The sequence below is a fragment of the Cynara cardunculus genome (assembly GCF_001531365.2).
Source record: "Cynara cardunculus var. scolymus isolate 2C chromosome LG 13, CcrdV1, whole genome shotgun sequence".
NCBI lineage: Eukaryota > Viridiplantae > Streptophyta > Magnoliopsida > Asterales > Asteraceae > Cynara > Cynara cardunculus.
In genome coordinates, this window is record NC_037540.1 from 36,608,028 (window position 1) to 36,625,509 (window position 17,482).

Genomic DNA, 17,482 nt, shown 5'->3' on the forward strand with positions numbered 1-17,482 from the left:
TACTCTTCTAATAATAAAGAATTGAATTAAATAAGTTACACCAAAAAACGATAACTATTAAATAGTTAATTTGATATTAATATCGATTTTATTATTTTCAAAATTTTATGTTATCTTTAAATTTATATTTCATTCAAATAATAAAAACATTATCGTTTTCTCGAAACCACATAAAATTGTATCATATCGATAGAGACAAATAATAAAAGGTAGACTTTAGAATGAAGATTTATCTCGCTGGATTGCGCGAGTACCCTTCTAGTATATATAGATTGATTGCACCTACATTTAGAAGGATCAAAACAAAATAGAGAATTATATAAGATCAAAACAAAGAGATGCATTAAAACATAAGGTCAAAGTCAATGATACACAAACTTAACAACAAAGATAATACTTCAATTTTATTGGGCTACAAACTAATTAAATGCCAAGAGAAGATTGAAAGAACCCTTTTGGAAAGATTCGGTTAAACCCTAAGATAGAAAACAATCATATCATATCATTTTGAGGAAAAAAATCAACATATTTGCAATTTCTTGATATTAGAGAACTTTTGAGGCACTGCATCACCAATTGCCGTCAATACTTCGATCATCAAAGCTTCAATATGCAAAATCTTCAGTTAATAACTTTAACAAAAAAAACATCCACCTCTTCGTTGATTAAAAAAATAACAAAAAATAATTCTTGATGTGGTGATATGTTTTTTTAATTCAAATATAATCTTTTATTTATTTAGTTTGAATTCAAATAATATTTATTTAAGTTTTAACCTTTTAGAATTTATTTAAATTTAAATTTTTAGAATTTATTTAAATTTAAATTTTATCATCATTTTCTATTATTTAAAATATTTACCTTTTCACTTTTGCCAAATGTGGTGATATGTTTTTTTTTGTTTAAGTGATAATGGTTGATGAATGATGATTGTTTTGTGTATGTTTAAACTATGAATAATTGGTGTTCAATAGTTAATTGAATGACAAGTAGTGGTGTTCGTTCGTTTATGTTCGTTTAGGCCTGTTAGTTTATATTCGTTCGTTTATGTTCGTTTAGACCTGTTAGTTTATCTTCGTTCGTTTATGTTCGTTTAGCATGTTAACGAACACGAACACACCCGGTTTCTAAACGAACGAACATGAACACATCAATTTTTGTTTGTTTAGCTTTTGTGTTCGTTCGTTCGGTTAAGTTAAATGAACGAACTGAACAAGCCTCTGTTTGTGTTTGTTTACAACCCATATACCACTAGTTTCTTGGTCGTTTTTGTGTGTTTTGAATTGAACATAAAGTGGATGATGCTTAAAAATCAATAGAAAATGTCGATTACATTGCAGGAGAACTATTCCTAATCTCATTCTACTTTAAACAGTCAATTGCAACTACAACTTTTCTCTTGGTTCCAATTATTGTATCTTATATCATCCACTGTAAAAGCCAAAAAGCCGATACAACGACTTAAATATGCGCAAAGACGTTCCCATCTTAACCGTTAAGTAGTTCTTTAATCTTGCTCTTCTGAGTCGCGGTTAATCTTGATGGAAAGTTGATATTGAACTTAATCCTCAGGTTCCCTTTCTTTGTCGGGTCTTTGGAATTCGTCCTCCCTTCTCTAGGGACCACCTCCTCGTAGTCCGGATGGATCACGTTAATGACTAGAATGGTGAGGTTCCTGCCATCGAGCGTGGTCAAATAGACTGTGCAACCAGTCAACGCTTCGGCCAAACATATCTGTCGTGCTAGAACCAAGTCGTTTCCATCACGAATGAAAGTGGTGTGCGGTTTTTCGTCGAACACGAGATCCGCTGGGATCAAGTTTGGCTGCTCATTTCCTTTTTCTGGGAATGTGATCTTGGTGCCCTTTTTCCATCCAGGTTTTATGTTAATGTTTAGTATCTCCTCCACTGTCATCGTCTTGATGCACACCAAAAAAAGAAAAAGCAACAAACAAAAACATGATCTATAACCAAAATCATAAACGGTCCTGAAGAATAACTACACACTCCCTAAGTGTCATTGGGAATGAGCCTATGGAATTAAGTGGGGTGTGTGTAAAAGTGTGTTTGTTAGCTGTTTATTAAGCTTGATGAGCCATGCCATTGCTTAATGACTCAAATGGAATTAAATAAGCTTCTATCTATACATAGAGATTAATCCATATAGACATTTACCAATATAGGACTTAATGACAAACCCACCAAACAGTCGCTAAGCTGGTTCAGACACAAATACCAAAAACAAAAGAAGGTAACTTACCCACTAATGTCTGTAACGTCTCTTGAGATCTCCATATTTTTTGTAGTAGCCTTGTAAAGATCTTCAAGGGTACATGGAAGACTCATCTCTATCGGAGAATCTTTTCGGGTGCCTGATCCTACTCTGCCGCCGTTGCCAAAACATATTTGCTGGAAAATCTTGTTCCTCTCATGCCACCACCATCTCCACCACTTCCCATTCCTCTGAACCTAAAAAACTCAGCAAAGATATTATAAGTTTGGGGACAAGCAATGTTTTAAGTTTGGGGGTGTGATATATATTGAGAATTCAATGTATAAAGCACTTATTTTACAAGTTCTTAATTAGACTGTTTTCCTTTTATCCTTATATTGAGTCATTTTATTACTTTATTTTTTCTGAAGCTAAATCATGTGGTTGACTTGTTTCTACACAAAATGGAGTCTAATGTAAAAAATTGCTAAACTATTTAACACTACAACATTGAAGCAGCAGGGAGCTGATGCTTTTATGGCTTTTTGAAGATCTTAATGGATAAGCTGCTGCCTTTTTGTGGATTCTAGAAGACTTTAAAGCTGTTGACTTTTGTGTAAAAATTTAGTAAGCTTTTGTTGGAAATGATGTAACTAGATAGTTCATTTGTCCCCACTTGTTACCTTTTGGTGTATTACCCTTTGGATCCCCCTTTTTGTCATTTTGTGGTTTGTTTTGGTATAAATAGGGGTGTGAGGATTCATTTTGTATCATCTCAAATCAGTTTCTATAAGCTAATTTTTAGACATTATATTGTGAAGTAATCCAAGTTCTTAAGTTGCTCTTCGTATTTAATTTCCTCTCTTTACTTTACATTATTTTATATTTCTCGTTATTTACATTCCGTCATTTACTTTAAGCAATTTATATTTACGTCTTTATTTTTCATTATTTATTTTTACTTGTCATTTATTTTCCATCATGAATAGCTAATTACATAGCTTGGCTGTGAGACAAAAATGTGAGATTTTTAAACCGAAAGAAAGTAGTTATTGTTTACAATAATGACGTTCCATTATTTCATTCAAGTTTTTATAAAAACCAAAAACACTTCTTGACGAGTTGATCACTTTGAAAGTGTTAAAGTGTCGTGGTCTTAGAGATAAGCCATTGAACGCACGTCAACTTGAATGATATGAGAGGTAGACTTGAGAAAATTGCCGACAAGGAAACTTGTTATTTATATCTTTCAAACTAACTAATTCTTGACATGTTAGTCACTTGTTAGAGTGTTAAAGTGCGGTAGATTCGAAGATGAACTACCTAGAACACATGTCAACTTGAATGATATGAGAATCGGCTCGAGAGAGTGATTTTTAACGAAGAGATTTGTTTATCCATATATTTTGAGGACACTACTTGTCACTATCCTTAGTCCGGATACCACATAGAAATATGGGTTGAAAACTATAATATAGTGCAATAGTGAAAGTCCAAGAGGAATATCCTCAAAATAAATGGTAGAACTAAGTTATGAAAAACTGCTTACTGTAGCATCCCTACAGCATTGGCTACTGGAATTCGTGTTTGAGTCTCACCACAAGTCTTACACCCATGATATCTTTGTTTGTCCTAGTATTTGCATTTAATTACCTCAATATCAAACTAAAGTCTTCAATTTCATCATCTGAAATCATCTCTTTCATTGGACTCTTATTAGACTTTTGCTACAATCTCCGTGAACGATAAACCGCTATTCTACCACTTTATTACTTGGAAAGACGATATTAGGCCATATTGTATTCTTGCTTTGTGGTTCATTTCACTTTTCTAAAGGTGTGTGAAATAACCTACCAATCTTCTTCATCACATATCTTCATGATTCAATGTTGATGTCATTAATGTGTAGTGCTTGCGAAAAACCGTGATTACATTTGAAGAAGAGATTCAAATGCTAGAGGTTTGTAAGAATATAACGCTAACACCTTCAACTAATCTAGCAAATAATGTTTACACAAAAATTATTTGTTTACGGAGTACTGAAATTATTGGTATGCATAGGAGAACTAAAATAGTTCTTCTTGCATTTTTGAAACATGATCCAATAGAAAGTTGGGAGTCGAAGTAGATCCACTTAGAAAGTTTACCATGAAATATGAAGAGTTAGGGGGTTCAAGATGCATGTAAATTTACTAAAAGAGGCTTGTGCATAATCAAATACACATTTATTATATAGGGACGACATCGTCTTTTTCTTATATTAGACATATTTTAGAAATAAAAAAATTAGAAAAAAAGAGAAATAAGGATTCTAACATTAGGAGATATCATGTAAACACTATTGAGTTTTCCTTCAATATATATATATATATTATATAGGGGCCTATTTAAGGGAGAACTGAGTTGTTTGTGATAACTGTGAGAACCAATATTAACCCCAAATCAATAGATAAATTAGGAAATTTATAAATTTGGTAATTTTAAATTAAAATCTTAATGCAAGGATATTTTTGGTATTTTAAAACTATCCTCTCTCCGGCCACCGTTCTCCGGCCTCCGGCCACCATCCTCCGGTGATACCATTGTGATACCTAAAAATATTGACTCTGTTAAACAAAAGATACATTGTGATACCTAATCATATATAAGATGCATAATGATACCACTGTATTACATCTTCGATCGACCACACAAACGACATCAATGTGATACCCAAGCACATATATGATGCATTGTGATACCATTGTAATATCACCGGAGGACGGTGGCCGGCGGACGATGGACGGAGGACGGTGGCCGGAGAGAGAAGAGAGGAGGGAGGAAAGTTTTAAAATACCAAAAATATCCTTGCATTAATATTTTAATTCAAAATTGTCAAAATTATAAATTTCCTAATTTATCTATTGATTTGTGGTTAATTGGTTCTCACAGTTATCACAAACTAATCAGTTCTCATTTGATTAGCCCCTATATATATATATATATATATATATATATATATATATATGGGCACGTTCAATTGAAAACCGTGCAATTCTAAGAAACCGTGTAAACCAATTTCAATCAATAGGAAAATTCCATTCTTTTCTAATTAAATTTAATTATTAAGGATATTTCGGTCATTTAAGTTATTTCTATTAAATATGGAAATGATTGGAGTATTAATTATGGAAAAGTAATAATGAAATTCTTAAAAATGGTAATTTTTAAACATGTAATTATATTATGATAATAAAAATTAAAAGTAAATACAATGTAATCCAAGTGAATCTAGATTGTGATTATTGGAGATTGTAAGTTCGTGATTGAATTCATTAAAAAACATTGTGGTTGATGAAAAAAAATTCAAAATAATGAAACAGGTTTCATCATGATGAAACAGGTTTCATCATCATGAAACTGGTTCATGACATGGGATTAACAATGAATGGTGGAATACTTGCTTGGTGACCCGATTCATTTGTGGTTTAGTTGATTCATATAGTTGGGGAATGTGAAAATGAAACTTGTTCATAATGTTTGTGGTTCGTTAGGAAGTAATATGATGATGAAACAAGTTTCGTATAGATGAAACTGGTTCATGACATGGGATTAACAATGAGTGGTGGAATACTTGCTTGGTGACCCCGATTCATTTGTGGTTTAGTTAATCCATATAGTTGGGGAATGTGAAAATGAAACTTCTTCATAATGTTTGTGGTTCGTCAGCAAGTAATATGATGATGAAACAAGTTTCGTGTAGATGAAACTGGTTCATGATGTTAATGCATACGAGGAGTGGTGGAACAAATAGTTACCCGATTCATTTAAGATTTAGTTGTATCATTAGCAGGTGAATGTGAGGATGACACATGTGCATAATGTATGCGTTTTGCAATTAAATAATTTCATCATTGAAGTGTATGAAACTGGTGCATGATGTAAGATTATATTTTTAATATATTTTGTTTATTTCCTTAAATAAACTAAAATAATTTTTTACACTTTTACCCTTATTGATGATATAAGATTATATTTTTAGTATGTATTTTTTTTATTTCCTTAAATAAACTAAAATAATCTTAACCGTTGATCAATAAAATGGATGGATGAGATTGGTTTACACGCTTTTTTAGAATTGGGACGGTTTTTATTTGAACGCTCCTATATATATATAGATTGATTGCACCCACATTTAGAAGGATCAAAACAAAAAAGAGAACTATATAAGATCAAAACAAATAGATGCACTGAAACATAAGACAAAAGTCAATAATACACAAACTTAAAGACAAAGATAAAACATCAAGTTTTATTGGGCTTTAAACTAATTAAATGGAAAGAGAAGATTGAAAGAACCCTTTTGGAAAAATTCGGTTACACCCTAAGATAGAAAACAATCATATCATATCATATCATTTTGAGAAAAAAAAAGTCAACATATTTGCAATTTCTTAATATTGGAGAACTTTTGAGGCACTATATCACCAATTGCCGTCAATACTCCGATTATCAAAGCTTAATATGCAATATCTTCAGTTAATAATCCTAACAAAAAAAAAAACAAAAAAAAAAACATCCAACTCATCGTTGATAAAAAAAATAACAAATATCAATTCATGATGCAACTTAAAATACGAAATCAATAAGAAAAACTTTTCACATTTCATAAACTGAAACAAACTTAGTTCATAATTCACCATAAGAAAAAAACTTCAATTTGTAATTAATCAAATAATAACCCAATTCTTGAAATCTGAAAAAAAAAATACAAATTTTATAATAGACAATACATTTGTTGAATTTGTGACAGGTAAGGATAAAGGTATTTGTCAAAGACCTTCCAGCCTAGTGGTAAAGGCTTGGGCATGGCATAGTCATGAACCCGAGTTCGAGCACTGGGAGGGGAGTGTTGACGACATTTAAGTGAGGCCATGTTTAGCCTCCAAAATTGCTAGGGATTAGTCGGGCTTTGGCCCGGACACCCTTAAAAAAAAAGGATAAAGGTATTTCATTGCAACCTGAAACTTGTTTTCAAGTAGGAACTCATTTTTTTATTAACATGGATATCCAACCCGCTATGTGAGCCGACTAATCCTAAGGCGACCACCTGCTTTGCAAATAGCCCGGAGTCACCGTATTTGAACCTCTATGGCCACAAGAGATTTTTATTCCTCCTTGGATTTGAACTTGGGATCTCCTCGTACTTTTTGATATTTGGAGTCAAGCTCAAACCAATCAGGCAACACCCTTGTGGTTAGGAACTCAACTTGATCATAGCACTATATAACATATGTGTATATATAACATTACCATTCTCGGTAAAATTTCACCTTACTAATCTTCCGCTATGAAATAGTCCTAGTTAAACTTGGGTGTGTATGAATGTTTTCAAGAACATAATCGATTGTTGTTTGATAGCAATTATGCCAAAACTAAATGGAGAGAAAGATATTGAGAAATAAAAGAATAAAGAGATGGAAGATGAGGAGTTGGAGAAAATAAATCAATTGCAACAAACAATAAGGGGAGTTCTTATCAAGAAGTTAAATAGTTAGGAGGTTAAACTTAAGTCGGAAGCAATATGACCAAAAAATCTCATCTATTATAAAACACACAATTTGTATATAAGGGTATAAAAGTCTTTAACTTAATTAGTATTTTAAAAACTAAAAAAAAGAGAAAAAAGATAAAAGAGCTTCTAGCCTTTAGAAGAAGTCATGTCATACATAGTGGTTTCTCCTATAATATATATATATATATATATATATATATATATATATAGGAGAAAAAAGATAAAAAGAGCTTCTAGCATTTAGAAGAAGCCATGTCATACATAGTGATTTCTCCTTTATATATATATATATATATATATATATATATATTATAAAGCATTTGACAAAAACTCTTAAAACCCATTTTTTATGCATGAAGTACTGCATATTGATGCATACTACTTAAAATTCAAGATTACAAGTAAATTATAGATAAATACAACTTATTAAAGCACCATGTTTAATTTCATATAACTAACTACAGATAAACATAATCAAATAGAAGATAAACATCTCATTTTTAAAATATAAAAAATCTAAAGTATAATTATGATAATTATTGAGTTCTAACAAAATAATTAATTATTATTTTTATAAGAAAATTATATTATTAAACCAAATATAAATTACTTCGTTATTGAATCTAAATTATATTATAAAAAAAAATTGAATTAAAAAATTACACAAAAATAGGAATTTTAAATAGTTAATTTGATAATAATATCGATATATATTTTTATCAAAATTTTATGATATATTCAAATTTATATTTTATTCAAAAATAACAATATCATCGTTTTTTCAAAATCACATAAGACCACATCATAACATCGAATGAGATAAAAGATAAAATGAAATATTAAAATAAATATGTATCTCGCTGCATTGCGCAAGTACCCTTCTAATATAGATTTAATATACAATCTTTTATTTATTTAGTTTGAATTCAAATAATATTTATTTAAGTTTTAACTTTTTAGAATTTATTTAAATTTAAATTTAAATTTAAATTTTATCATCATTTTCTCTTATTTAAAATATTTACCTTTTCACTTTTGCCAAATGATGATGGTGATTTGTTTTTTTTATTTAAGTGATAATGGTTGATGAATGGTGATTGCTTTGTATATGTTTAAACTACGAATAACTAGCAAGAATATCATTAAAAAATCAACCTGTAATATATTGTTTTAACACATATAAAACAAGTAAATTAAAGAAAGCCGAAAAGATATTTATATTATGCATAACTAATCTCATAAAGCAAAACGATTACTTAGTGGAGAGAGAAGCGTAGACGTCTTGTATGTCAAGAATTATGAACATCGACAGTTGCAATTAATGTCAACAATCATGGCTTTCTTTTATATGCAAGATGGAGAGATCCAACACATGTTGCAACTTAAGAAATTAGTGAAGACCTTTAAATTTATTCAATTAATTTCATCATATAATTGCATTATTAAAAATGTACAAAATCATATATGATTCACATAACAAATCATACATGATCAAGGTGACTTTACCCTGCGACTTAAGTGGCCTCAAAAGTCGTCTGCTTCCATTTAATGTAAAATCACATGTGAGTTTGTACATTAACGACATTTTTTTCTTTTCTTAAATAGTTAGCGTTCTCGTTAGAACATTCCTCTATGTATGTATTAATATAAATAAAAATATATGTATTTTATATATTAAGATTCTAATTTAATTTAAAAAAGATAAATATGATTGAAATTTTTTTATTAAAGCATCTCTTGGTTTTATCTTAATATATTTTAAATGTATATTTATATATTGAGAAATTTTGATATATATTGATTGATTTTTGATGATTTATTTTTTCAATTGTCATGTACATAGAAATTTATATACATTGATGTAAATAAAATAAATGTATGTACATTAATTTCATTTATAAATAAAAAAATAAAAAAATATGATTGAAACTTCTCATTGAACCACCTTTTGGTTCTTAATTTAATATATTTTTAATTATATATTGATTGATTGAGAAATTTTAATATACTTCGATATATGTTGATTGATTTTGATGATTTTTATTTTTTCAATTGTCATATAACTAAAAATATACATTTATTGATATAAAATATAATATATGTAGTTTTATGTATTTGTGGATTCAAATTCATTTACAAATAAATATATAAAATTAAGTTAAAAAAGTAGGAAAATGAAAAGTTTAACAATTAATACGGTGATTGTATATTATAAATAAATAAATAAAAATAAAGATAAATATGAAAAAAAAAACTTTTCATTGAACAACCATTTGATTCTTACGTCACACACCGTGTGTTGCACATTGATGAAACTTGTTTTGTTAGAAAATACGTAATCAAGTTAAGATGAAACGTAATTTCATAATAAATTGTAATATAAGACGATGATTGCATTGAGGTGTTTTTGATGCAAACTTTTTTCATTGAAGTTCAATTTGTATAAAAATTGTTAGCTGCAACATGCAAGTACTGTATGATTAATATTGAGCACTATAGTAGGTGTATGCAAAAGAAATCTTTTCAATTTAGCTTGTAACATTTATTTTTTAGATTTTTTAAATAAATTCATGTACATATAGTCATCTGAATAATTAGATGTGTAACCACAATATATGAAGTGATATAACTACATTTATAATACAGTTAAATAATAAGAAATAAAATAAGAGTATTTTATTAATTGTTGGATGAAATATAATATCCTCTAATATTGAGAAATCATACAATACAAGATATATAAGCAATAACATTCGTTATATTATAAGTTTACCGATTGTTGTAAGCAATACCTAATCATGGTTGGCCAAAAACCGAACAACTGAAATTTAAATTGAATTCATCATAGTCAGGGAAATTATTAGTTTTGACGACAAAATACTTAGTTTTGTGTAATGATGATTACGATGTATAAGCACAAAAAGGGATGATGTACATGTATCATTTTTCATCCTCAACACACACCTTGACTTTAAAAACACAATAGTTAATGAACCAACCATACGATATGTAAAAAATCAATACCAAACTTAAAAGACTTCAAATCTTTATACCCCAATAGATAAAATTATAATACAATCAAAATCACAACATGAACATACATAAAATCATCATACGACTAAACTTACGATAAGAACATACTTAAAAATATAATCCAATCAAAATCATGATACAAACATACATAGCATTCTAATACACTCTAAATTACAAAATAAACTTGCATAAAAACCTTACCTGAGATCATAATCATAAATTCCCACAACTCAAACTTGAAAACTTCAAATTTTCAAAGACTTAATACATAAAAGTTAAAGAACTTGAAAACCTGCAAACCAGAAAACGTTCAACATAAGTAAAAATTACATAGTGAACTTGAAACACTTCAAATCTTCACCTAATACATAAAACTTATAATGCAAATAAAATCACGATACAAACATAAATAAAATTATAATGCAATCAAAATCATGAAACAAATCAATATAAAATTATTACCTTATATTGCAACCAAAAAAATCAAAGATTGAACTTGAAGACTTCTTCAAATCTTCATAACATAATGCATAAAAACTACAATACAATCTAAATAACGATACAAACATACATAAAATTATGGGAAAAGTGAAAAAACAAAAAAAAAAACTATAAAGATTATTAATAGTAAAATAGAAGAACCAAAGAGAAAAAAAACAAATTTGGAGATATATGATAGAGATAGAATTTGAGAAGATGTGATAGGTGAAGATGAATAGATAGTTGTTGTATATATATATATATATATATATATAAATGATTGATGTGAAAAGATGAATGGTTTGGAGTTATGCCATTAGATTAATATAGAAGATGAATGGTTTAGAATTGAATGTAAACATTTAACAAAATGACATAAATTGAGAAAATAAAATATAGTAATTGATATTGAGAGAATGAAGGAAAAAAAAATGAGGTTATGATCTTTAGGAAAAGTCACCTCAAACACTCATGATTCCTTCTTTAATATATATATTGATGATTGGTGTTCAATAGTTAATTGAATGATAAGTACTGATATTCGTTCGTTTATATTTGTTTAGGTCTGTTAGTTTAAATTCGTTCGTTTACGTTCGTTTAGCATGTTAACAAACACGAACACACCTGGTTTCTAAACAAACGAACATGAACACAAAAAATTTCATTTGCTTACCTTTTGTGTTCGTTCGATTAAGTTAAATGAACGAACTGTTTGTGTTCATTTACACTAGTTTCTTGGTCTTTTTTGTGTGTTATGAATTGAACATAAAATGGATGATGTTTAAAAATCGATAGAAAATGTCGATTACATTGCAGGAGAGATTCATAATCTCATTCTACTTCAAACAATCAATTGCAACTACAACTTTCCTCTTGGTTCCAATTATTGTATCTTATATCATCCACTGTAAAACCCAAAAAAACCCGATACAACAACTTAATATGCACAAAGGCGTTCCCAGCTTAACCGTTAAGTAGTTCTTTAATCTTGCTCTTCTGAGTCGCAGTTAATCTCGATGGAAACTTGATATTGAACTTAATCCTCAGGTTCCCTCTCTTTGTCGGGTCTTTGGAATTCGGCATTCCTTCTCTAGGGACCACCTCCTCGTATTCCGGATGGATCACGTTATTGACTGGAATGGTGAGGTTCCTGCCATCCAGCGTGGTCAAATAGACCGTGCAACCAGCCAACGCTTCGGCCAAACTTATCCGTCGTGTTAGAACCAAGTCGTTTCCGTCACGAGTGAAAGTGGTGTGCGGTTTTTCATCGATCACAAACACGAGATCCGCTGGGATCATGTTTGGCTGCTCGTTTCCTTTTTCTGGGAATGTGATCTTGGTGCCCTTTTTCCATCCAGGTTTTATGTTAATGTTTAGTATCTCCTCCACTGTCATTGTCTTGCTGCACGCCAAGAAAACCAACAAACAAAAACATGATTTATAACCAAAATTATTAACAATCCTGAAGAATAACTACACACTCCCTAAGTGTCATTGGCATTGGGATTGAGCCTATGGAATTAAGTGGGGTGTGTAAAGTGTGTTTGTTAGCAGTTTATTAAGCTTAATGAGTCATGCCTTTGCTTAATGACTTAAATGGAATTAAATAAGCTTCTATCTATGCCTAGAGATTAATCCATATAGGACTTAATGACAAACCCACCAAGCAGGAATTAATGACAAACCCACCAAACAGGACTTAATGACAAACCCACCAAACAGTCGTTAAGTTGGTTCAGATACAAATACCAAAAACAAAAGAAGGCAACTTACCCACTAATGTCTGCAATGTCTCTTGAGATCTTCATCTTCTTTGTAGTACCTTTGTAGAGCTCTTCAAGGGTACATGGAAGACTCCTCTCTATAGGAGAATCTTTCCGGGTGCCTGATCCAACTCCGCCGCCGTTGCCAAAAGCTCCACCACCGCCTCCGCTGCCAAAAGAGCTGAAAATGTTATCGAATCCTCCCATATTGTCACCAAACATATTGCTGGAGAATCTTGTTCCTCTCACGCCACCACCATCTCCACCACTTCCCATTCCCCTGAACCCAAAAAACTCAGCGAAGATATCATCGGCGTTTCTGGGGTTGAAGGAGAACGGTGTGCCTCCGCCGGTGGAGAAGTAGGTGGCTCCGCCAGGACCAGCGGCGGCATCAGGTGGTGGCATCTGACCCTTGAGTCCTTCTTCACCATATTGATCATATACTGCTCTCTTCTGGGGATCACTCAAAACCTGAAGATGAATTGAACAAGAAAACAGATGAAAACGTTTTCAGTTGCATAAAAACTTTCAAGATCGAAGGCTCCCTGATCTGATATCACGATTTCTCATCCAGTTCCAAAATTCAAAATTCAATCAATCAGTGAGCCAAACAGAACATGAAAACACAGAGGCACAGAAAGGAAAAATCAATTTCATCAAACAGAAATCCAATCAAAATCCGAAAACAAGAAGCAAATCGAATTGAATAAAACTCCAATCCAAATCAGAACATGAACTTATACCGTAGTTTAGACGTTTTCTACGGAAGATTCTGAATTAATCTACATAAAATTGACAAACACCCAATCAAAATTCGCATAAAAAAACGCTAAACACATCATAGAGATATCAAGAAATGGAGATATATATATATACACGTACATCATAGGCTTCAGATATCTGCTTAAATTTGGCTTCTGCATCCTTCTTGTTATTAGGGTTCTTATCAGGATGCCACTTCATTGCGAGCTTCCTGTAAGCCTTCTTTAAATCTTCATCTTTAGCATTCTTGTCAACTTGCAGAATCTTGTAATAATCCACACCCATAACTGTTATAAACAATTGATTACTACTCTCAAGAATCTCTCACAGCAGAGAGAAAGAGAAGTGAGTATGTTATATACGTCTAGAGTTTGTCTGAGAATTGGGAAAAGAAGATGGAATTGTCTGGTAGGTCGCGAAGCATGTGGAAGGTTCGGGAACTAACCAGATACGCCCAAGATTTTTTTATAGCCATTGACGTAATCACTATTTTTAGAAATTTTGTTTTATTTAAGAAAATCAATTTTTTTTAATCTGAATATCCAACCTGATATACGAACCGACTCATCCTAAGGCAACCACTGCTTTGTGGGTAGTCTGAAATCACCGCATTTGAACCTCTATGGTCAGAAGAGGATTTTTATTTCTCATTGAATTTAAACGAGACCTCCAAACACTTTTGATCTTTGGAGCCCAAACTCAAACCAATCAATAATATGGTGATTATCAATCAAGATCTTTTATTGAGTTACGCAGCAAATCAAACATGGAACTTTTTGAAACGAAACACATAATAATAGATTTGAAGATAAATTTAACGATTGTTAGAGCATCTTCAACACAAGTTTTTTTTATAAAAACATCATTTTTGTATTTCTTGTTGTCATATCACTTTCAACTCATTAAATTAAGAACTCATATAAAAGTCCACAATTATAAGTCTTATAAGACCTCCTTTTTTTGGTGTCGTGTATTTATACACCAATAATTATTTTTATTTATAAATAAATACCAAATATTTAATTTAAGTACCATGTTTTGAATTTTAAGTAGTTTTCATATTATATCATTGTTTAATAAATATCAATTATATAAAAACTGACATTTTTTTTCTCTTTCCAAACATATATGTAGTAAACTAAAATCAACTCAAAACCCAACTCGTTTGCACTGAGTTAAGAATCACAAATTCGTCTTATCATAAAGAACACGTATCTATGACTAAAAAGACATCTTATGTACCCGTATTTATAGTGATTTATATCATTAGGTTTTGATTTAAATCTCTTTACATGTATCGATCATTAATGACGGTGATTATTTGGCAGGTGTTAAGATTACATCATTCAGCAAACATTAATATGATGATTTTTGTAGTCTTACGTAATAAACACAAAAGGGTATGCTCTGTTCATATGATCTTACATGAAACATCATTAAAAGGTAAAAACTCCAAATATTTGTAGGAACGAGCCTTGTTCTTTCTTGATATGCACAGTTGTTTTAGTTCTCATGGACCCCTACGGCGACGTCAACAGTAGATGATAGATCGTCACAAACTTAGATATGCGCTAACAAGGCACGTAGATATACTCTTACTAGTACTTTGTTTGATGAGCTTTTCAATGTCTATTGCTTGTATAAGGAAGCCAAGCAGATACGAGATTCAATTATAATCAGTTATACAACTAAAGATGCCAAGGAACAAAACTTCGTGATACACTATTAACACATCTTAAATATAAAACCTTTATAAAATCCTTTTGGGCAAAACTTGATATGCACCGACTTTTGATGCATTAAATGAATTTCTTGTATATTTCAGATTTAAAGTCGAATCCGTTTAAAATCGATACCAAACTAAGCATTTAACCAATATATCATGATCTGGTTTATGTTTATACAAACTTTGTCTAATTCAATATTAAACCAATGAGCACCCCTATCAAGAAACATGGAAAAATTAACTTCTATAAAAAAAATATTTAAAAAAATAGAAAATATCAACAGACGAGTTGTCCAAGCACCAATGAAGGTGGTTCAAGACATTTTGGATAGCCAACAGGCAGATCTACACTTCTGATGTTTTAAGTTTTCGCAAACTCCAATTATATCTCAGACTAAATCGACGTTGAAGTCAGAAAAACGTTGCTGTCAAAACAACAACAGAAACAACTTATCTTTGCTGGCAAACAGTAGCAAAATAGTAGAACAACAAAAGCAAAACAATAGAAAAAAGTTGTCAAACAGTAACAAAACAGTAGAAAAATGTTGCCCTCAAAATTATAGCCAAAATTATTTAAAACTATAGCCAAAATTATTTAAGCTCAAACCATTAATTGTTTGGTTTAGGTTCAAATCATTAATGGTTTATGTATAGTTTTAGATTGTTAATGTTTCAGGTTTAACCCATTTTTATTCTTAACATATATTCTCTGTTATCTCATTTATGCAATGTAATCAAAAGTTTTGAATGTAGCAAGACCTCCAAAAAATTTGAATGTCCCTACATCTAATCACAATCTATTAAATCAACATAATTTACCTTTAACATACACCCTACCACGAAAGAATGCAAAAAACCCACCATGATTTATCTTGACTGAAAAAACCTCGAGATGATTCTTTGTAAAATAGAAAACAGATACATAAGAAGTTGAAAATACAGGTTTTGATGTTACTTTATGTATGGTTTCAGAACTCAATACATACCTTTTCCAACCTATAAAAATTCACGACGTTATCTATTTTTATAACGTACAATACTTGCGTCCGAAATTATCAGTTTATTTCTTCATTAATAATTATTATAAATTTATCTATATAGAAAGGGGATTTATAACGAAAATGCGATCTACATTAGAAAATAAATCTGAGCTATTTAGATCATGTCTTAATTGAAAATCACCATAAAGCATATGTTTCAATAAATGTATATGGATTATATATGAAAATTCATTTATTTCTATATGAGTTATTTTAATACACTTATTTAAGGTATTTATTTAATCATGATTAATTTTTTACAATTTTCACAATGTTCGTAATTTGATCATGATTAATTATACATTTATTTATTTTTTATATATTTTATGACATTTAAAATAAACGTGACGTAGTTCTTCATTTAAGATTATTTTTTACAATTTTCATCAAAAATCACATATGATATTAATAAATTATGAATTACGTTTTGAATCACATGTTAAATGTGTTTTACTACACATGATATGTAATTTTGTTTACATTACTTTTTTTTCAATGTTTAATTTGAATCATTGTTTTTCACGCTTTAAATCACATATAATTAGGAAAAAAAAAATTAGAAACTTTTTTGGAAAATAGTTAATTAATGGGAAAAGTATAATAAAAACCAATGAACTTTCTTGTTTGGAATGATTAAGTCCTTGAACTTTTTTTTGGAACAAATAAGTCTATGGACTTTCCAAAACATGTTAAATAAGTCATTGAACATTCCAAAATATGTTAAATAAATCCTTGGAAAATTTTTGGAACAAATAAGTCATTGGACATTCCAAAAAATGTTAAATAAGTCCTTGGACAATTTTTGGAACAAATAAGTCCTTGAACATTTCAAAAAATGTTAAATAAGTCCTTGGACAATTTTTGGAACAAATAAGTCCTTGAACAATCAAAACATGTTAAATAACTTTTTGAA

At 30.1% G+C, this 17,482-nt stretch overlaps 1 protein-coding gene and 1 pseudogene across 1 annotated transcript; both read right to left on the reverse strand.

Annotated features, from left to right (window-relative positions):
* Nucleotides 1-1,488: 1,488 nt before the first annotated feature.
* LOC112525007 lies at nt 1,489-2,485 on the reverse strand (annotated as a pseudogene).
* Nucleotides 2,486-12,037: 9,552 nt separating this feature from the next.
* LOC112526094 (dnaJ homolog subfamily B member 13-like) lies at nt 12,038-14,151 on the reverse strand. Its single transcript, XM_025136483.1, has 3 exons — nt 13,924-14,151; nt 13,052-13,512; nt 12,038-12,680 (listed from the first exon to the last, which is right to left on the reverse strand). The coding sequence occupies exons 1-3, from the start codon at nt 14,086-14,088 to the stop codon at nt 12,242-12,244; spliced, it is 1,065 nt and encodes a 354-aa protein (XP_024992251.1). The 5' UTR covers nt 14,089-14,151; the 3' UTR covers nt 12,038-12,241.
* Between the last annotated feature and the right edge of the window lie 3,331 nt (nt 14,152-17,482).